Source organism: Podarcis tiliguerta, assembly GCF_965153285.1.
Source record: "Podarcis tiliguerta genome assembly, chromosome: 4".
Lineage (NCBI taxonomy): Eukaryota > Metazoa > Chordata > Lepidosauria > Squamata > Lacertidae > Podarcis > Podarcis tiliguerta.
In genome coordinates this window covers 49,295,481-49,319,055 of record NC_139537.1, presented here as the reverse complement: position 1 = coordinate 49,319,055, position 23,575 = coordinate 49,295,481, and the positions used below count along the sequence as shown (strand labels likewise).

Sequence of the window (23,575 nt, the reverse complement as noted above, 5' to 3'; positions counted from 1 at the left end):
TAGGTAAATTTGCTTGCAGAAATGTGCCTATCTGGAGAAATTCACACTAAAATGTTGATGAATTTTCACGAGAGCTTTAAAAAATAAATAAATCACAAGCTGATGCAGAACTGCAGAGAAACTGACTCAAGACTGGAAAAATGGAAACTGAGAGAATCCAAAATTTACAATTCTATCCATCCCTAGGTGCAAGCTTTCTTAGCTTTTTTTAAAGTACTACATTTATGTTTACCAATATGTGTTTTAATCCTTTGCACAATTGTTTTAAAGAAAACATTTTCAAAATAGTTCTTTTCACACAAGCTGCTCAGAGGATTCCCAAGGGGCTGGGGAGGGGTGCTCTCTGTGATGTAATGACCAATAGCCAATCAGCACTACCCACAAGTAGCTTTTGCTGCAAACCGGAACTATTTCCCCCCACAAAGAAAAGGTTTGATTCCAAAGAGATGAAAGTACGTCTGCTCTACTTCTCTACAGCTGTTAGGTCTATTTTCAGAAGCCTCAACTAGTTGTGATGCTAATTGTGCCTAAGCAATTAATATTGACAGTTTAAAAAAATTAAATAGCACATGGAGGGGAGGTTATCTCATGGTTCCAATCAAAATCTCCTCCAGCCCTAGTACTCATTGGTGCTGATGGGATTTTCATCAGGACCGTAATGAGGAGAAAGGGTTAAATCCCTTACATGTTGTGTACTGTGGTCCTAATCCTTCTGTCTCTCCTAGGGTGGCTATTTAAATATTGGTCATATTAATTACCTTCTCATAATTAACACTGGAGTCCTCAGTAAGCAAGCTTGTGATAAGGGCTCTTACTTTCTGAATTTCATGCAACATCTTTATTGTCAGTTGCAAGTGTTGCACAGTGAATGGCCAAAAGGAAAGGCAACACATGACTCAAGTCACATCGGTAGCACAGCTTCTCTAAGAACATTTAACTGGGTAGTTATAAAGCATTTTGACAATATACTGGATACTGATACTTCTTTTGGCAACTCAAGAAGCCCATACAACTATTTTCATTTCTAACATTAATATTTCTTTAACACAATATTTTAAACCATTTAATAGTGGTAAAAAAGGTAAAGGTAAATGACCCCTAGATAGTTAAGTCCAGTCAAAGGCGACTATGGGGTGCGACACTCATCTCGCTTCAGGCTGAAGGGAGCCACTGTTTGTTCACAGACAGCTTTCTGGGTCATGTGGCCAGCATGACTTAACTGTTTCTGGTGCAACAGGACACCGTGAAGGAAACCAGAGTGGAAGGAAACACCATTTACCTTCCTGCCGCAGCAGTACCTATTTATCTACTTGCACTGGTGTGCTTTCGAACTGCTAGGTTGGCAGGAGCAGGGACCAAGCAACAGGAGCTCACTCCGTCGTTAGGATTCAAACTGTCGACCTTCCAATCAGCAAGCCCAAGAGGCTCAGTGGTTTAGACCATATCACCACCCACTCCCCGCTTTATCTTTACCTTAATTTAATTGTATATGAATTGGAAATCCCATGGATTGAACCTGGGATCGCCATCCGTGGTATATATCCAATTCCATACAATTTATGAAGAACATTTTAAGCAAAGGAAGCTGCATTATATTGGACAGGTCAGACTTTACCCAATTCTTTAAATTTAAATTATTTATATGATTTTTAGACCGCTTTTCATCCAAAGTCTCAAAGTGGTTTTTAACAATAAAAAGAAAGATGAAAACCAGATACATTTTAAAATAAAAGCAACCAGTATAAACAATGCAGAAAAGGGTAGCTTGGATTCAGTCCAGAAATAGTGCCCAGCTCAACAACCTTGGCAAAAAAAAAACCCCTTAATTTTGTTTCAACAACTTTTGCGTCCAGATTTTCGCTTTTTGAAATATGGTAATCTTAGCTACACAACTCGTCTAAAAGCCTCAGAGAACAGAAAGGACTTGACTAGATGACAGAAGCTCAGCAATGATGGTGCCATCCATGTCTCTAAAGGGAGAGAGTTCCAAAATCAGGGTGCAATTACTGAGAAGGCCCTGCCCTCCATTCAAATACCAAGAGCAATACTTGCTGGCAGGACTACAAGCAAAGCTCTCCTGATTGCTCTCATGATCTGAGCTGGCTGATATGGCCTAGAGTTGCATACTCTGACTGCAGTTCTCTCAGGTCTTAAGCACAAGGTATTTCACATTACTTGCCACCCAATATTTCTTTCATTCAAGATGCCCGGAATCAAACCTGGTACCTTCTGAATTCAAAGATGTGCTCCATCACCAATGAGCTATAGTCTACAGAGGTGGGGAACCACTGGTTGGGTTCTAACTCTCATCAGCCCCAGCCAGCATGGCCAATGGTCAAGGACATGGGAAGTGTAATTCAACAACCTCAGGACCACCACTGGTTCCCACCTTTGCTGTAGAGTTTAATCAAGTTGTCACCTCTGTTGTTGTAATAATGGTTTGGGGTAGAGCAAAATAAATTCTAAAACAGATTTAGCTGTTAACCATAAGAGCAATGGGGGGCGGGGAGCCACCTAAACTTGTTTAGCCTACTTCCCTGCTTTACCCATGATCAAAAAGCCATTTCTTCTGCTCATTCTAGTCCACTGCAGTGCAACACCCAGCCTCCTCACTTTCAGCTCAGCTTCTTAGTTCTTGCACTGTGGATCCTCTGCAGCACTCTTCATTCTACCTTCTCTTGATTTCTGGCTCTCTCCTCTAATAATAATAAGAATAGTTGTACCCTGCCATCTGACTGGGTTGCCCCAGCCACTCTGGGCGGCTTCCAGCATATATAAAATCATGATAAAACATTAAACATTGTTTGCCAGCCTCACTTATATATATATTCCAACACCTCCACTCAGCATCTTTGCTTCGCAAAAGTTTTAAAGTTTCTTGTTCTCTAACCGAGTTGCTTCTCCCTCCTCATAAATTCCAGTTTCCTGGTCTGACCTTTTCAACTCCCTGGCAAGCAGGCCCAATAGACTTTTGCTGCCTGAGGCAAAGGAAAGGTGACCGCTCCACCCCTCCAGCAGGGGTGGGAGCTGAGCCAGCAGGCAGTTGAATCACTGGTGATGGGACAACATCCTGCACTACACCCAAAGGCTGGGTTAAGGGCTGTACAGGTCAGCAGCATGCACAGCTCTGTTGTCCAACACCTTCCCACTGCTTCCCACCCAGTAGCATCTGCTGCCCGAGGCGATCGCTCTACTGAGCCTTGAAGCTTATAGTCTTAACAAAAAGCAAACATTTTACAACTAAGAAAAAAACACCAAATGGCATATCTGACTTTTAGAAGAGGAAGTCCTGAAGGCAGTCCTGTTTAGGAAAATTTTTAACATTTGATGTTTTATCCCCAAAGTGGCTGGGGAAACCCAGCCAGATGGATGGGGTATTAATAATAATAATAATAATAATTGCAGTTTCATTCACAGGGACTCAAAGATACAGGAGTCCTTTCAGGACCTGAAATTAATCTTAGTCATTAAAAAAACACACACCTTTGACACCAATGGTTAATGCAGCAATTATTATAAAACCTTAAGAAAACCAAGTCATTTACAACTTTTCCACATAAATTATGCAGAGGGAGTATAACACGTACATGGCAGAACTCTCTCTCTCCCCACCCTGCACTTTAGGCTGCAAAACTAAACAAATAGTCAGCAGTAATATAAAGAACAATGTCAACCAACTTTTTATTTCTTTTGTTTCTGAGGGAACATACAATCCAGACCAGCTGTTTCCTGAGAGCTTCCCTCAATTTGGTCAGGAAGGTATTTTTTTACCCAATCTCGTTTTTTTCATACTCTCTCTCTCTCTGTTGTCCTTCTAAAGATCCACCTAGAATTCTGTAATGTCGGCCAGCAGGCCGACATTACAGAATTCTAGGTGGATCTTTAGGCTTGTGCTAGGCTTGTGTCTTTCTGTTGTTGTTGCAAGTAAGAGCCCTGATAAACAATTTCAATGAAACAGATTTGCTAATAAGATTATAACAACTTGATAGATGTATGAGACCTCTGGGTTTAGGGCGGTATGTAAATATAATAATAATAATAATAATAATAATAATAATGAGACCAAATCATTTCAAACACCTAAGGAAAATCAAACTGTGACACTGAAGTGCCAATTTGTGGCAATAATGGACAACCAGGACAAAGAACCTTTAATAAATTTGAATTTTACCTGCGGAGTCATTTAGACTGAAGGCAATTCGTATCGGTTTATCAGCAGGTACCCTTGCGGTGGTGATCATGTGGGCACTTGAGCCTATGCGTTTACTTATGTGTTCCAGCTGCAAAATATAAATATTGCATATTTTATGGGTCTTGAGAAGCCAATGCAATGTGATTTTAATGTTCTTCAAATATCTTCATAACTTCTCTGATGTAATCCTCTCTCACGTTCAGGAATATTGCAAAGCATAATTACCTGCAAGTAAATTCCCTGTCACGGTTCTTTCACATATAAGGTCCACAATGTGCAGAGAGAGGTAGAGCATAAGCATCATATATATTTCCAGACAAATCCAAGTCTTCCATTGAACAATTGCTAGCCAAGACAATTTTTTCAGAGAAACTCACTGTATTTGGCTGCCATTCTTGACTTTTCCTAGGACAATGCAGGATTTAGGGCAATTATATATGTCTACAAAATGGGTGCAAGCATGTGGAAATGCATAATTGATCTGTGACCAGTCCTTTCTAAGCATTATCATCTGAGATATTCCTACAGGTTTTTGTACCACCAACAAGCAAAGATTGATCAACGAAGGTAGTGGAGAACACCCATTAAACAAAACGACAGTGAAAAAGTCAGGGAAACAATTCTTTGGCACAAAACAGCCCATTGCTTTACGAATGGGTTTTGCTTACAAATTGGCAGTGTTAATATATAATGCTATCTTGCAATAGGTCAGATCGCTGGTATATCTAGACGAATATATATCTAGCTCTCCAAAGCTTGTGGAAGTTGTCTATATCAACTTTGCCATTGGAGAGATCATTTTAACCAGAGAAACGGGGGATTGATCCTGGAACCTGGGAGCCATGCATCTTACAAACAACCGGTGGCTCACCTTACTATCACTATTTCAGTGTAAATGAGTTGTCCTGCATCCTCTAAAACATGGCAGGGGAACCTTTCGAGCTCCAAGGGCCACATTCTTATCCAGATTGGATAGCAACCCCCTGATGACACCATGATGTCAGGTTCAAGGTGCTGCTAAAACTAAGGTTTCCCACCTCCATTTTAGCAGGGCCTTTGATGCAATCCTTCCTGAATCAGGAAGAGGTTTGAATAGAAACTCCTGCTAAACAAAGGGGGGGGGGGGAACACATTTGTTTTAGCTGAGGTTTTAATGCAAACCCCTTCCTGAATGAAGCAGGCTGTATGGAATCCTGCCAAACTGAGCACTCTTCAGTTGTGTGCTCCTGTTCTTTAGTGCATGCAGGATTTACCCTGCCCTTCCACCCAAGTGACACCAGCTGGTGGATGTGGTTTGTGAAAGATGGCCTCACTTAGATCCCCCCCAGCAGACCAAGATTGGCCCACAGTTCAGAGATCTTCCCCCCAACTCTAAAAAGCCAGCTAAAATACATTTAAACCAGGTGTTCTGATGCTTACACTGTAAATTTTTAGACAAACAGATATGTCTGTAACCTAACAGATTTCATGAGTGCAACTAACTTGTTTTAAGTCTACATTAAATGAGCCCACGATAAAATAAGTTTACTAAGTTTGAAGCCAGCCACTTACTTGCTCATTGCAGCCGATTATCACCATTTGGAGCACCATTCCAGAAAATGTGACTACTGGGTCAGAGAGTGATCTGTTCAGAAACCCTGCGATTTGTATACAGATACCAGATTTTCCCACAAATCTATTACTACTACACTGCTGTTATAATATTAAGTGGCTAACAAAGAATTAAATCTACTGAGTCAGTTGTAAGTTACCGGTACATACTCAGCAATGTAAGCAAGGTGCATTTATATTCCGCCATTGGCATGTCCTGTAGTTAGTATGGCATTTAGCTGGTGGAAAAAGCAACTCATTGCTCTGCCTCCTTCTAATGCTATACTTTTAATGTAATAGCAGGGGACTGCTTTGTTCAAACATCACTGGTAGAGATGGGTGAATCTGTCTATTTTAGTTTCTCATTTTTCCAATCTTAAGTTCAGCTCCACATTTTCCTATCAATTTGTGACAAAACACCCAAATGAAAAAATCTATTTTTCTATGCAATTTTGACTAATACACATAATTCTGCAAAGCAATTTTCCCTAATACAATGCAGTTTTGTATGTTATTTTCATTACTTTACCCTAATATGTGCATTTTTGTGCACAAGCTGCAGAACTGCATTGCAAAATTTGGAGAAGAATCTCCAAATTTTGCTTCACATATTGTTTTAGAAAGTGCAGACTGGGTAGATTCACCTTTAACATTTCACCTGGAAAAAATTAAATGCAGCTCTTAAAACTGCAAGAACTTTTGGAAAGTCTGGACTTTGCAGTCTTATGGCCATTGTATTTTATTTTTTATTTTTGAAGCACTTAAAAAAACATTTGATAGCAAGAACTAGTTCACACAAAAAAACATCCTTAACACCATTCTCTAACAGCATAGGATGTTGTGGTAGTAGGCATAAATTTGGCCAGCCCCCATCTATTTTCCAATGTACCTTGTTCTTTCAGCATTTATCTAGCAACTGTAACACTATCCTAGTTGTGAAAAGCATTTAAACATGTGCTTAAGCCAAGGAGTGTTGTCATTCATTTCAGGATGACACACTAATGCAATTTGCAGGCTCCGGAAGACTAACACATTGAACAAATTGTGTTCAACCTCAAAGAGACCCATTTAGACTATTAAAATGCAATACCCTAAATTGCCAAAGTTAGTGTACCTGGTCTACTAAAGCACAAGAAGTAAGTACATTGTTTGTTTTGAAAGATCTTTGCTGCGAGAAGTTCTATGATACGTCCCATATCTCTCAGATGCTGTAAGATGATCACAGCAATATCTAAATCCGCTAATAGCTACACAAACATAGGTTGTAACAGTGTTAGTTCTGAAGAGAGCTTGCCAAAATCTTTAGACTTTGGGAACTCAAGTTATAGCTTAGTCAATGCAAATAAACCAAACTTAGATCCATATTCTTTAGCTTAACTACTAGGCTATTAAAACTGCATAATAAATATTATTGATGCATCACTTAGCTTACTATCAATTATTTAAAATCATATCTATACATGTATGATTAAATATTTTTATTGAGTTTAAATACAGTACTGCTTTATTTTCTCTTCTTTACAATCACAAAAGCATTTGAGATGGTATAGATACATAATTATAATTTATTGCTCACAGTATTGTGGCCAAACTAACCTACTGCAAAACAGACAGAAAGCATGAATGAAAGAAAGGTTATATATTTGGAAAACCAACATCATCATCACTTTTCCCTCCACGAGTCTCCTGTGTTCATCCTTTGGATAGCTTAGAACAATGCATGAAAGGCATGTTAAAAAGTGATCAAGCTATGAAACAATTTATATGTTAAAAAGCACAAGGATTTTGAGTACAAAGCTAAAATGTGCTTGTAGCAAAGCCATTTGCTTTAAAAAGCCATTCTCTTATCCTGGTAATGTAAGTTTCTTTTAAAACATTTGGTTTTCCACTTTTCAGAAAGGCAACTACTTTTCCTGTACACAATACATACATATAAGCTTTCTCTGTACTTTACCAAAGACTCCCAAAAGGTCTTCCTCTCAGAGAATGAAACAAAATGAATCTATGCAAAGAAAGGACGGAAAGTTCATTCACAACATTCTCTGTGTGAACATCATCAGTGAGATAAATTAAAAAGAATTGCCTCAAATATATCCCTTTCCCCTCTCTCCTGATGAAACCTAAAAGCTTTCAATTTGGAAAAAAAAAATCCCAAGGAAACAGTTCTTCAGTTCAATTGCCTGTGAAACTGAGTGATCCTTCCTTATTTTTTTTTAAAAATCTGCAACAGAACTCAAGTTAAGTGTGGTTACAACTCAATCAGTTAGTTCAGTTTTCACACCTGTTGCCTTACCTCACTTAGTAGTGTCTGCACTTGTATAATCCAGGGCCAGCCACTGCCTTGGCTTGTCGCTGCCTTTATGGAGTAAAGATTCAATAGAAGAAAAGGCTGCACCTGCTACATAGCAGCAACTGACAAGGTCTGAGAAGTTGAAACAGCTGTCAGGGCAACATGCTGCTACCTGCACTTCCCATAGGCTTTTCAGTCCCTGAGGACCACCCTTTTCCGTTTCCCTTCACAATTTCACCGTTTCTTCCCTTCCCTTCCTTTCCAACAACGAAGGATTACAGTGTTGTCATGCTTCATGGGGCAAAAAATCCTTCCATCAGAGGCATTATTAAAGCGGTGAACTGTCAAGAGTCCAAGATTTTTAATTCATTAGTCCTGCCAAACCTAAAATATACAAACAGACTTGCTTCATAGGACTGGAATGTTTTCAGCATGACCCAATCAGTGTCTGTGTCTATTCCAGCAAACTGGAAAAGATAGCCTGACTCCAGTCAGCAAAAATGTCTGCGTCTCAAATCAGCTTGGGTGACATTGCCAACTTGAACCGGCTGCAAGCAAACTATCAGATGATAGCTCCCGCTGCTGTTGCTGCTGCTATGAAAGCGGACAACTAGGTTAGATGTTTGCTGCTTCAGACCGGGCTCAGTAAAATGATACCATCCAATAAATGAGATGATAGACCTGCAGCAATGAAGAGACAATGGGCTATTCTTAGATGCACTGTATACTAAGGGTCTATTAATATTTTTCTTAAGGCATGTCTATAGCCATTCCGGAATTACACTGCCCGAAACGGAAGGGAAGCAATATGTTTTCATAAATCATAGAGTTTACAATTGATGTTTTATGTGAAAGCTAGAACTGCTGAAAATACAAGCAAGCTAATAGCTAGTAAACTGCACAGTCTCACCAAACTTCCCCCCCCAATGACAATATGTATACATCCTTCCTCAGTCTATATAACATGCTTTATTTACAGCTCTGACACTCTATCTGTAGTATATCATTTATTTTTTTTAAAATGGTTGGGATCAAATTATTTTACATTTAAATTATTTTACAATCATTGTTATACTGAAGTTATGTTGCATTACCTTTTGAAAGTTATTTATGGAATCATGCTTATATGTATAAATATATATTTTTAACTCCCATATTAATAGTAGCTGTAAAGTGCTGCTTTTTTCTGACTGCTGTGGTAGAGCATTTCTGAGCTGCCTTACAATATCAGTTACTGGGGTGAGGGAACGGAACAGGTTTTGCAATATATTTTTCTTAGATATATACAAGTTAAGCAGGGAATATCAGGTAGGCAATAAGACAGACACTACAAATCTTAAAATAACAACCCCCCCACACACAAAGGAACAGCCAGTCTTGCAGCTTCCCAAGGCTGCTTGTTACCAGGTGACAGACAGGGTGACACAAACTCTCATTGGAACAACCACCAGGTATCAAAGGTTGCTGAGCAAATATTTTCAGGCTGTACAAAAGTTTACGGTGGAAATATCTGTTCAGTTTACATGCGATAATATCAATTGCCATAACAGTACTTGGCTACTTTCTATTATTATTTTTAATTTTCAGAAATACATTGGTGCATGATAAAGTATGGAATGTGGAAGGTTCATAATAATGCATTTGAAAGTCATCAATATATAGATGACTTAAGATATCTTATTTCCTATCACACCCACTTCAAAAAAAGATACATCAACATCCATCTACATATACTTTGCTCGTCTTCTGTTTGTACTGTTAATTATAGCACGATCCTAAACATGTCTACTCAGAGACATGTGCAACGAGGTGTCCCCCAGGTAAACGTGTTCAGCACTGCAGCCACAAAGAGCTATTAAATTACTTTATGTTTTGCCCCAAAGACTGAGAAGTGAGAATCCTATATTAAGACACATTAACAGTGGCATTTGGAGGCTAATCCTTCAGAACAGAGTACTCTTGTGCAATTATTTATGCCCACCAGAATAGACATAGTAAGCACTACTTCACATAACCTCTTTTAAGGAGTCCTTTCCCAGGAAATTAGCAGTAAATGCCAAATTACTGCTCAGCCAGTTGCATAAAGGTGCATGGTAAACTGAACTTGTTACAGATAGACCTTCCATCTCAGTTTGAACTTTGGCATATGAGATCACAACAAGTCAACAGCAAGATTTTTCTGAGAATGGGTTGAGCCAGAATGTGCTGTGTTACTAGCCCACCATGAATCCAAGTATTCAGAGAGCTACTTCAAAACATCAGCATCATGAAGAAATATATACAAGAAATTGCTTATCTGTGTCACTGTATTTATCAATTTTTCAAGCACTTGTTTGGCAGAACACTGCTGTGTAAACAGAGGAAACAAATAAAATACAACTGTGTTCCATGTTCGTAACTATATAGCTGAAATAACTAAATATGGTTTTTCACAAATCCCAAAAGACTACCTTAAAAGTTTTTAGTCTACCATCCTCTGCCAACTTGAATCTATTTTCAGAGATTAACTGCTGAGGGTGGCAAGTCACCCACCTGGGCACAGAGACAACACATATCTAGAGGACTTGAAACAGATTTAAATCTAAGTTCAAGGACTTTACACAATGAACAGTCATCCGGAAATACTGTTGTATTTATGACATGGGTGACAGTCAACATTGGGGAAGAGTGACTAGGTTATCAATGGTGTGGCTATGGATAGGGGAGGGATGAAAAACACAAGATATTGATGTCATATTCATCTTGCATTTTTTACAGTGTACTGTTCAAACTGATCCAGGGTCTGGGGATGCACCAAACTTTCTTCTCCGAAGACTTGTTTTTGTTTTTAAAGCAAATGGCTGCAGAAATGTGTACAACTGAATTTCAGATGGGAAAAACAGAAACGGAAAGAACTAAAACTGACAGATCTGTCCATCCCCATTGCATACAGTTTTTGGACCTCTACAACAGCACTCCACATAATGCTTTTAATTCAACCAGACCATCACCCAGCTACTAAAACCATGCCTGGAAGACCATCAGAAAAAGATATTCAGGGCCTTCTGAAAAGCCTGCAACTTAGAAACCTGATACAAGTCCAATGGAAGAAATTCTGTAGCCATGGGACCACCATACAGAAAGACCTGTGCCCTTTGGCCATTCACCTGACCAACCTGGGAAGTGGGCACAGTAGGAGAGCCCTGAAGCAGATGTTAAAAGTGCAGGCAGGATGGCAGTCCAATAAATAGCTTGGGCCAAACTGTTTAGGGCTCTCAAGTTTCCTCACCCCTATTCTAATTCTTTTACCAGTCTATAATACAGTAGTACCTCGGGTTACAGACACTTCAGGTTAGAGACCCCACTAACCCAGAAATAGTACCTCGGGTTAAGAACTTTGCTTCAGGATGAGAACAGAAATCGTGTAGCAGCAGGACGCCCCATTAGCTAAAGTGGTGCTTCAGGTTAAGAACAGTTTCAGGTTAAGAACGGACCTCCGGAACAAATTAAGTTCTTAACCCGAGGTACCACTGTATTCTGGAAATGTGTATTTTCATTATAGCTGGGGTCTCTTCCACATTTGATCTTTAATGTAATATGGATCTATCTTGAGTTGCCCACAGGCCCCTCTGTTTATCCCTGGGTGTTGCCAACCAACATTTGGATTAGAAGACATTGGAAACGTTTTCCAGTTCCTGCAGTTCTTAATCATATGTGCCATCCTGAAATAAATCAGGATTTTAAAAAGCTGTAAACATACAGGCTATACAGTAGGGTACCTTCTCAGCATTATGGAGAGGACAGAATGCTGATAATCCCTCTTGTTCTTCCTTTAGGAACAGGGGCAGTGGTGCTATGTACTGTTACCTGCCAATGTGTTCTAGTCATCAACTGTTTGGTACCAGAGCAAAATTCTTTCAATCGTGGATCATATTATGAAACGTAAGCTCATCTCCAGGGATGACATACAGCGTATCATGTTTTAGTCATCACACATTCCAACATTATCATCTCCTGAATTAGAAACGTTACAACTTATTGACACTGGGAGTTTGACAAGTTTGTAATTTTATTCGTTTATTTATTTAGCCTGAAGTATTCATTGCCTTGCATATGTAAATAAAGGCCAGAATCTTCTGCCTAATAAAACACCTGTCCTCTTCTATTTTTTAACTGCACTACTTTCACCTCATTACAGTCCCTTAGCCCGAGTAGCGTTCGGGTAGTGTATGACCTCACCAAAGATGAAACAGTGTCTGAGGCGATTAGTCAGCCTATAAAAATAAACTTTGACATGTTCTGACACTTGGATGACAGTGTTCAAAGGAGATGGAGGAAAACACCAGCCCCTTTCATACATTATGCGCACTGAGAACAAATGTGCCGAGGCAGGAGGGTGACATTGTGGCAGCAGGTTCTGTTGCCAACTGATGCCCATTCATTTCGACATTTGAAATGTCTTTAGGCAAATTCAGTGCCACTCTCAAAGCACACGTGTTCTGTGTGCACATAATGTATGGAAAAGAGTATATCCTAACGTGGGGAATTACTTCACACAGTTAAATATGATCTTTCCTAAAATGGCAGAAATGAAAATACATTGTTCACTAGTAGAGTTACTTATATGGCTAGTCTATTATAATGAAGTCAAAATCAGGATCTTTGTTTTGAAGATATTCAGCACCTGGTTTGTTGAGCATTAAGTACACATTTTGGGGTTTAACATTTTAGCCTCAATATTCACTTGTAAGGCATGAACGCAGTTTGAGCAGAGGCTAACAGTTTGACACAGCCTTCAGAATATGCTGCTCTCAGTCATAGCAACTACTCTGGAATATGGGTGGAGGGGCTATATTAACAGGTTATTTCTTGCCTTCTTATAGTACATTATGAGACAAACGGATTGGTGGATTTATATCTTACGATCCTTTACTAATCTTGAACTGGGTGTGTCTGCTGACAAGACAAGCCCTATCCAACATTCTCATCCCTAGATATATATTTTAGTCACAGGATAGAGCTCGTATTGCCTGTAGGCACAAAAAATTCAAGATGTGGAGCTTTTCTTAGAATTTAAACGCAGAAATAAGGAAAGACATATGTGTTCTGTTTATGCTTATAACGCAGTTATTTAAAGCCAAGGGCCATGGGGGCAGTGGGCAGAGAAAGAGATTCATGTCTGAGTTGAAATAAGGTTATCTCAGTTCTAGTCTGACGCTCTAATTAATGCACCTTATTTGATCCGGAAGGATTGGTTCACATCTTCTGACCCTTTGGAAGTCTTGGGCAACAAACCCACTTCCCCCAAAGATCACACTTTTTGCAATAAGGAAAGTGGCAGAGAAGTACACTGGGGAATGTGGAATAACACTTGCATGATGCAGCATCATCTGACCTCCCCACAAACAAATGAGAACCTCCCTGAAAACAAAACAGGACGAATATTCAGAATGGAAACAACATTGATCTAATGATAGCAACTTCATATGCTCAGGAGACACAGAATAGTTACAACGAGGGTCCAAAAGATTTAAATGTAAGGTTTAAAGCATGCTTTAAAGGAGCGGGGCGGGGGGCACTAAGGAGACTTTATTGTTTTTGAATAGCTACACTTCTACTTTTAATCAGCATAGCTGGAAGGAATTGAGACGCAACACCTTGCTGTGGCGTTCACTGAGGCCCAGATGACATGGGGATAACATTGCATGTTTAAACAAACATGATTAACCTGGGTGCTTTTGGAGAAGAAACAGCCATGAGGCCTCACAGCTTTTTGTGCTGCTTTGCCCCCAAGTTTGTGATTGCAGTAAACACCACTTGCAGGTGCAATCAGCAGCCAGGAGGGAGGAATTTTCAGTAAACAAACAAACAAACAAACAAACAAACAAACTGGTGTGAAGTCCCAAGTGAGAGAGATAGCACAATGCCCACTTTCAAAAACGTGACAAATATCGTGTATATTTTGGACCCTGTGCAGGGGCGGAGGAAGGGAGTGTGGTAGGTGTGGGCCGCCCTGGGTGTCACCACTGAGGGGGGTGACAAAATCCTTCAGGATGACAACAGAAATTGTGCTGTGGCGGCAGGCCCCATTAGCTAAAGTTGTGCTTCAGGTTAAGAACAGTTGCAGGTTAAGAAGGGCCCTCCAGAACGAATTAAGTTCTTAACCCGAGGTATCACTGTATCTAATTCAGCAGGAGCTTTTCCCAGCCTAATCTGAAGAGGCCAGGAACTGAACCTTGGGTCCCGTATGTGCAAAGCGTGCTCTTTGCTGTGAGCTATGGCTATCCCTCATTTTCAATACAAAAATCACAATATTTTCAAAGGAACATATTGCCTAAGAATACTGAACTCTTTTTTGCTGTTGATGAAAGACCCATCCTGACATTTGACTTCCCCTTTTTTCTAGTATCAAAACGAATATATCCTTTTTGAGTGCATTTGCTGTAACTTGAAGCAGTTCCTTTAACATCACAAGATAAGCAGGGCACCAAAGAGAGGGAAACACCGCCACCAAGAGAACATATTTGAGAAGTTCTTTATACAAGTTGATGTGTTTTAAGACTACAGGGGGCTAACTGGTTAAAGATTATGGGTTCAGCAATAATAAAAATAAAATATATAATTTTAAATACTAAGCAGTATCAGTTAACTGCTGAGATGTCCACCAGTGATTGGAATGTACATAGAAATGTTGCCTAAGAAAAGCAGTTTAGTGGGTGCTGAAATAATGACAAACTCAGCTTTCTTTCCCAGCAGGCTTTGCAGCACCTCACAATGTCTTGGACCATATTTCCTCCATCTCTCTGTTCCTAGGGAGCCTTATTTCTGTCCCTGCCTCCCTAAGTCCTTCACTGTCACCTACTGCTCACCTGTCTATGTCCAGGTTATTTTTTTTATTCTTCCTTAGCAGGCTTGCTTCAGGAAATCAAGAGGGTACAACTCAATCCAATTTGTCTCTTGCTGTAACAGTCCCTGGTATTTCTCAAGATCCTACCCCATTTCATGAATGAATGAATGAATGAATGAATAAATAAATAAATAAAGTAAAATAAATTATTTTCCTGAAATGCTCTTCATTAGATCTGGCCTGTGAGAATTGTTTTACTTGTTTTACTTATTTACTTTACTCGCTACACTGTTTTGTTATGATTGGAACAGTTTTACTTGTTTTATTGATTTTTATAACTATATTATAGTGTAACCTGTCCAGGGACCTTATACTGAAGGGTAGGCAAGAAATTGTATAAATAATAAAAATTGTTATAAAAATAGTCCTGCTCACAGGGAGCCACAAGAACAGAAAAATATCTTTTGACATCTTTTTTGCCAGCCACCCAAACATTTGTCTATAAACTCCAGTATTTTCTTATAGCCATTGATTAACAGAGGACGATTCTGAGGAGAATCTTGAGTGCATTTCCTTGTCCCAACTGACATAGCTGGAGAACAGCTGAACAAATCATACCAATTATAGTGTGTAACATTTTCTTCATCAAACCATATGTTGTACCCTTAAGGCATATGGTCCGTGTTTCATGGTTTCACAGTTGGCTGAGATTCCATTTTGTGCACTGTCATCACTATTTTCTTATAGCCAAATGTGCCTGTCTGAGGCAGAAATGGCTCATGTTCTTTATACATAGAGATGTGCTTACTTGATCTACTCTAGAAGGACATCTCTTTGCCACCCAAACATTTGTCTACCACTACAACTTGGTGAAGGTAAATGTTAATATCGTTTAGTATTTATGTCTGGTGATATCCAGACCAGTATTGGCTATGTTGTTGTTGTCTAGTCGTTTAGTCGTGTCCGACTCTTCGTGACCCCATGGACCAGAGCACGCCAGACACTTCTGTCCTCCACTGCCTCCCGCAGCTTGATCAAACTCATGCTGGTAGCTTCAAGAACACCATCCAACCATCTCATCCTCTGTCATCCCCTTCTCCTTGTGCCTTCCATCTTTCCCAACATCAGGGTCTTTCCCAGGGAGTCTTCTATTCTCATGAGGTGGCCAAAGTATTGGAGCCTCAGCTTCACGATCTGTCCTTCCAGTGAGTACTCAGGGCTGATTTCCTTAAGAATGGATACGTTTGATCTTCTTGCAGTCCATGGGACTCTCAAGAGTCTCCTCCAGCACCATAATTCAAAAGCATCAATTCTTCGGCAATCAGCCTTCTTTATGGTCCAGCTCTCACTTCCATACATCACTACTGGGAAAACCATAGCTTTTACTTTACGGACCTTTGTTGGCAAGGTGATGTCTCTACTTTTTAAGATGCTGTCTAGGTTTGTCATTGCTTTTCTCCCAAGAAGCAGGAGTCTTTTAATTTCGTGACTGCTGTCACCATCTGCAGTGATCATGGAGCCCAAGAAAGTAAAATTTCTTACTGCCTCCATTTCTTCCCCTTCTATTTGCCAGGAGGTGATGGGACCAGCGGCCAGGATCTTTGTTTTTTTGATGTTGAGCTTCAGACCATATTTTGCGCTCTCCTCTTTCACCCTCAATAAAAGGTTCTTTAATTCCTCCTCACTTTCTCCCATCAAGGTTGTGTCATCTGCATATCTAAGGTTGTTGATATTTCTTCCGGCAATCTTAATTCCGGCTTCGGATTCATCCAGCCCAGCCTTTTGCATGATGAATTCTGCATATAAGTTAAATAAGCAGGGAGACAATATACAGCCTTGTCGTACTCCTTTCCCAATTTTGAACCAATCAGTTGTTCCATATCCAGTTCTAACTGTAGCTTCTTGTCCCACATAGAGATTTCTCAGGAGACAGATGAGGTGATCAGGCACTCCCATTTCTTTAAGAACTTGCCATAGTTTGCTGTGGTCGACAGAGTCAAAGGCTTTTGCATAGTCAATGAAGCAGAAGTAGATGTCTTTCTGGAACTCTCTAGCTTTCTCCATAATCCAGCGCATGTTTGCAATTTGGTCTCTGGTTCCTCTGCCTCTTCGAAATCCAGCTTGCACTTCTGGGAGTTTTCGGTCCACATACTGCTTGAGCCTTCCTTGTAGATTTTAAGCATAACCTTGCTAGCGTGTGAAATGAGTGCAATTGTGCGGTAGTTGGAGCATTCTTTGGCACTGCCCTTCTTTGGGATTGGGATGTAGACTGATCTTCTCCAATCCTCTGGCCACTGCTGAGTTTTCCAAACTTGCTGGCATATTGAGTGTAGCACCTTAACAGCATCATCTTTTAAAATTTTAAATAGTTCAGCTGGAATACCATCACTTCCACTGGCCTTGTTATTTGCAGTGCTTTCTAAGGCCCATTTGACTTCACTCTCCAGGATGTCTGGCTCAAGGTCAGCAACCTTGAGACATCCATATCTTTCTAGTATAATTCCTCTGTATATTCTCGCCACCTCTTCTTGATGTCTTCTGCTTCCGTTAGGTCCTTACCACTTTTGTCCTTTATTATGGTAATCTTTGTACGAAATGTTCCTTTCATATTTCCGATTTTCTTGAACAGATCTCTGGTTCTTCCCATTCTGTTGTTTTCCTCTATTTCTTTGCATTGCTTGTTTAAGAAGGCCTTCTTGTCTCTCCTTGCTATTCTTTGGAAATCTGCATTCAATTTCCTGTATCTTTCACTATCTCCCTCGCATTTTGCTTGCCTTCTTTCCTCCGCTATTTGTAAGGCCTCGTTGGACAGCCACTTTGCTTTCTTGCATCTCTTTTTCATTGGGATGGTTTTAGCATTGGTATTGGCAATACCAATATTGGTATTGGTGATACCAATATTGGTATTGGCTATAGACAATGCTAAAAAGCAGGTGACATCTTTGGACATTTTGCAAACTTCAGAAATGAATTGATTGGTATAGCTATATTGGGGGAAATAGTCTTTGTGAAATGCGTAGAGGTTGGCAGATTAAGGTGAAAAAAGCAGCAACATCTTTTTGGCTGCCTGCCTCTCAAGTAGTCATACATTTACATATGGAGCCAGAAAATGAAATCTGACTAATATCCAAGCAGAACCGCAAACACTGCAAATTCTCTGATTCTTTTCCAGAAGGATGTTGCTTTTCAGTCCAGTCCATGGAAAGTTAAACAGCATCTTGAAACTTCCTACATAAGATCAATTGTTTTATTATACCTGCCAATTTTCATTTAATCTGTCCCCTATGCTTCATATTCAGAGCCAATTTCTCTGCATTCCCTAGTCACAATATGAATCACAGAGCCTATTCTCCATGGTATTTATGTTTCGTATCTAAGCAACTCTTACATATTTGAGTTTATTACTTCAGCAAAGGTTTGGGTCAGTTGTTTTGAAGCAAGGCCCCTTCTCGGATTCCCTCAATGAAATGACCTGAAATGGCAGACAGGCTTCCCTGAAAAACAGGTTGCCCACCACTACTATGCCCTTCTGAAATGTGCAGCTGCTGCATATTGTTCCAAGATGCCCGGCCAGTATCCTGCACGAGCTGAATGTGTGCCCAGAATTCTCTGCAATGCAAGGGCTCCTCACCAAAGGAACCTGAAGGCAGAAAGTATGGAACTACTGATTTTGTTTATATATCCCGTTTATGTTGAGCTAATGGTTTGTCTTGTGCAATTCTATTATTTATAGTTCTCACCTTTTACATTTGACTTGTCTTTCACTCTTCCTGATCTCAGACATGTGCCCTGGAAGGTCAGCGTTATAGACATAAGAAAACGAGTCGGTATTTGGAGACTGTTATATTCTTAGATGATGCCCACATGTATTGCACCAAGAGGCATTCCCACCTGTGTAAGCCAGGAGGAATGCTTGTTCTTAGATGATGAGTGCCAGTTAATATTTTGTAAACAACTGTTTTTTTAGAAATCCACTGCCATTTCATCAGGAGCATGCCTTTACTCAATTAAGAATGCTTTAATAAATTAATTCAGCAAATAGAGTAAATATTGTAGATATTCTGCCCTGAAAAGGGGCACATCAAGTCACCTGATGGCAATGAGATCTAATTGGTGGTATTAGTCAGAGCTTGAGAACTTCGTAGAGCTTCAATGAAGCTTTCCCCCACAAAAATATCAGGAAGAACTTTCTAACAGACTGATACAACAACAGAACAGGTTCCCGAGAGAAGTGATGGACTTCATTTGTCAAGGTCATTTGTCATGTATGATCAAGCTAAGATTTCTGCATTGCAGGGGGTTGGACTAGATGACCCTCAGGGTCCCTTCCAATGCTACAATTCTATGGTTCTATGAAAGTCTGGAGTCTAAATCAGGCTTTTTATCTAATGTGATGATCTTAAAGTATTAGCCTCCTGGCCTAGTACAGTACTCTATCTCCTCTTCTGGTTTGTTGTCTGCACTAGTGATTCAGCAGTGAGGAGTATGGGGAGATGGTTAGTTCCTTGTGGACCTTAGCAACAGGGGTTGTGGTCTCTGGATATGCTTGTTTGGGGGTATATTGACTGAGAACCTGTTGCTCAGGCCCAGTGTTGGGGCTTGTGACTGTGGCTATCTGTCCCATGGCCTTTACCACTGGTACTTCTGATCTCACAGGTCTCTCCTAATCTAGGTCTGAATACAAGCTGCTGCCAAAAATGGTGTCATGACAGCAGCTTCTAACACACATTTTTTTAAATCATAACTTTATGGTTAAAAATAAGCTTCAAGGATAATATTCAGCTTAGTTTTACTCAAGAGTACACTCACTGAAATGAATTAAAATGATGGAGTTAAATACCTTAATTTCAATGGGTCTACTCTGAGAAAAAATTAGTTGAATACTGCCCAAGTGTTTTTTGGAGACTTGTTTACATATAACAAATTACACCTGCATACAATGGCATAAATTGCAGTGCTAATCCAACAGACTGAAAAATGATTTCATATTTTTATCCTATCATCGCTTAAATTTTCTGGTGTTTTATTATTTCCAAACTTTTGCATTTTTTTCTTCAAAAATAAACCTTAATGAGCACTCATTAAATTTGTCAAAACTAAGGTGCACATAAGCTGGGGATTTCCATTTGTACAGTAATAGATTTTGGCTGGTAAAAAGAGGGCAACTGCCAACAGCCAAGTCTGTGACCTTTGGATGGTCCTCTATCAAGGCCAAGCACCCTGCAGAATATAGTGTGGCTAAATAAAGATCAAGGCCAACTCAAAGTCATGACCAGATGCTGAGCCTCAAATAAGTATTCAAGACATATTCTAAGTGTGTGGGGACACATGCTTTTTCACTCTTATTTTAGTCAGATGTTATTAGGAAGACATTTTAAGAAGCTGCTTTAATATTTGAGTATTACATTGGGAACTCAGCTCTTAAACATCTGTGTGGCAGACTTGACCTGATCTATCATAATATCATGGCTTCTTGTATGTTGGTGGAACAACCATTAGAATTAGGTCACAACCTGCTAGTCTGAAATATCAACTATATCAACAGTATACCAAATATCAACAGTATACCAAATCTAGTGCTCCTTATAGATGAAGTGTTTGCAAGTGGCTCCCTGCATTTTCATCGCTGCTAATTTTCACTATTGCTTTCAGGCACATTTGACAGGGGAGGAAGGGACAATTTTTTTCAAAAAACAAACAAACCAGAAACAGATGGAGGAGCAAGTCTACACTGATTATCTGCTCTAACCACCAACACTGTTCATATGAATACTGTGTGCTCAAAGCTGCTTTAGTTTCATAGTCTTGCTCCTCAGAATATGAAAGTATTCATCTGCTGTCTTTCTTTGCTTTTAGTTTTTATTATGTAATGAAAGGGGAAATGAACATATGTGCAAACATAAAACCAACTCTTAACCTAAAGGATTATCAGGGCTCAACCACGGAGCCTCCATGTGGCCAGTTATTCAGTCAGTTTTTTGGCTCTCATCCAGCCCACCACTGAGTCCAGGCACCAGTCCATGGCTTGCATAGCCTCCCCTGATTCAGATGTTACAGAGAAATAGAGCTGGATATCACCAGCCGACTTGATGACACCTTGCCCCAAATCTCAGAAAGACCAGCTGAAGCAAGGCTCCAAAACCCAACATATCTCATTCGGCTTGAGACTGTTCTCCCCAACACACGTTTTCCTTGTAGAGTCACTTTTCTGTCATTGACCAGGCTCATTTTCAGACCATTTCTTTCCCCAAAGACCTTTTCAATCTGCTACTTTCTGGGAGCCCCATTCCCCACCCCTACCACAACAAAAGTATAAATTGCCAATATTTTAAACAGTTGCACTTCAAGAGGGTTTTTCTGCGGCATAAAAGTAGGAATGGGGAGAAAGGCCTCAGAGTGCTGGGTTGGGAGGTCTGTATAGAAACAATGTATGATAGGAAAACATGAAGTGTCATCAGAACACTGGAAAAGCATATTTTTTAAAAAAAAGTAAGTAGGAATGGGGGGAAATTTGGCAACCTTACATAATTTGCACTTTTCAAAAATAATACATGATCCAAAATACAGCTCTACTTTTTATTACTTATTTATTAAATTTGTATACTGCTCTTCATCTGCAGATCTCAGGGTAGTTCACAACATAAAAATACAAGACCTTGCATATTTCTTTATGGGCAGTAGGGAAAAAGAATATATATAGATTAAACATTTTTGTTTAACCTGTACATATTCTTCCCCACCTCTTCTCCTTCCTGAGAGGAAATCACGTTCTCTCCACCACCATTCTTCTGCTCAGATGCAGTCTGCCTAGGTTGCTTCAAGTTTTGTTTTGTTTTTAATGTAGAAGGAAGAATCATATTCTCATGTAGCATAAACCTCACTCTGGGCTGATCCACACTAATTTCCCTCGACATTTTCTAATCACAGGTCCCTGCTTTTCCAGGAAATCACAGACCTGTGCCTAAAAAGCATGGTGCAAAAGATAAGTGTGAGTCCATTATTTCCTTCTACTGCACTTTATGATGCTGCCCCAACATGGTAATGAAGAAAGGCCTATATACAGTATAAATAAAGGGAAGTTTGCCCCCTTGTGGCTGCTTGAGTATCAATTTATTTTATATTACTGTACCTGTACTGGCGGGACGCGGGTGGCGCTGTGGGTAAAACCTCAGCGCCTAGGACTTGCCAATCATACGGTCGGCGGTTCGAATCCCCGCGGCGGGGTGCGCTCCCGTCGTTCGGTCCCAGCGCCTGCCAACCTAGCAGTTCGAAAGCACCCCCAGGTGCAAGTAGATAAATAGGGACCACTTACCAGCGGGAAGGTAAACGGCGTTCTGTGTGCTGCGCTGGCTCGCCAGATGCAGCTTGTCACGCTGGCCACGTGACCCAGAAGTGTCTGTGGACAGCGCTGGCTCCCGGCCTCTAGAGTGAGATGAGCGCACAACCCTAGAGTCTGTCAAGACTGGCCCGTACGGGCAGGGGTACCTTTACCTTACCTGTACTGGCAAAAACTTTGGCTGGATGCAGGGTTTAAAAGACACTGGATAATTTAAATGGCAAATTGATCCTTCTATGGTGGCCATTTTTTTATTTTGTTTCAACTACGGCAGACCAACACTGCTACCTACCTGTAACTAAACCCATCAACCCAGTTCAATGTCCATTTCCTTACTCTATTCTTTCCATGCGCCTGGGATGAATCCAGTGCAGTTAGATGGTAATAGGTCCATCAGTGCAAGCTTTTCTTTTCATCTTGCTGGACAGAACAATCTTCGTTCTCACTGAGAGCCAGTGTGGTGTAGTGGTTAAGAGCGGTAGTCTCCTAATCTGGGGAACCGGGTTCGTGTCTCCGCTCCTCCACATGCAGCTGCTGGGTGACCTTGGGCCAGTCACACTTCTTTGAAGTCTCTCAGCCCCACTCACCTCACAGAATGTTTGTTGTGGGGGAGGAAGGGAAAGGAGAATGTTAGCCGCTTTGAGACTCCTTAAAGGGAGTGAAAGGCGGGATATCAAATCCAAACTCTTCTTCTTCTTCTTCTCATTCCTTTTCCCTCCCCTCATATGCCATACCTTGCAACACTGAGGGCAGGGGCCTTCTTAAGTAATGACATCCTGTAAGTTATTCTGATATCCTTTTTGGCTAAAGGACAGTGTATAAATGACATGAAATAAATAATAAAGGGACACAAATTTCTATCTGGTCCCAAGAAGCTACAGGGCTGGATCCCAGCTAACACTATCTATTTAGAAGTCCCACTGAATTCAATAGCACTTACTTCCAAGTGAACCATTCAGTGGGATCAGGTGTTAAACAGGGTTGTGTTATTGCCTCAACTCTATTCATTATTTTCATTGCCACGATCCTACACTTTGTTGAATGGAAACTCCCCACCGGAGTAGAAATCATATATCGAACAGATGGAAAGCTCTTCAATCTGAGCAGGCTGAAAGCAAAGAGTAAGGTTACAATAACTTCTGTCATAGCGCTTCAGTATTCTGATGACAATGTAGTCTGCACATGCTCAGAGGATGACCTCCAAATCATCCTAATTATCTTTGCAGAAGCTTATGAAAAGCTTGGCCTATCACTCAACATCCCAAAAACCAAAGTGCTGAACCAACAAGTACAAAATAAACCCTCTGCAGTGCCACAAATTCAATTCAATGGTGTAACATT

General features: G+C 40.3%; 1 protein-coding gene across 5 annotated transcripts in view; it reads right to left on the bottom strand.

Annotated features, from left to right (window-relative positions):
- The window catches only part of MAP3K7CL (MAP3K7 C-terminal like), a 40,697-nt gene that overhangs the window by 15,962 nt on the left and 1,160 nt on the right, over positions 1 to 23,575 (bottom strand). The window contains exons 1-2 of one of the 5 annotated variants that reach the window (XM_083438652.1): positions 8,076 to 8,671; positions 4,172 to 4,280 (exon numbers count right to left, since the gene is read on the bottom strand). In XM_083438652.1, coding sequence (XP_083294778.1) covers positions 4,172 to 4,241 — 70 coding nt within the window. In that variant the 5' untranslated portion in view covers positions 4,242 to 4,280; positions 8,076 to 8,671. Of the gene's footprint in view, positions 1 to 4,171; positions 4,281 to 4,417; positions 7,981 to 8,075; positions 8,672 to 23,575 lie in introns of those variants that run through there. The other 4 variants (XM_083438653.1, XM_083438651.1, XM_083438654.1 and 1 more) reach the window with 4 other exon arrangements.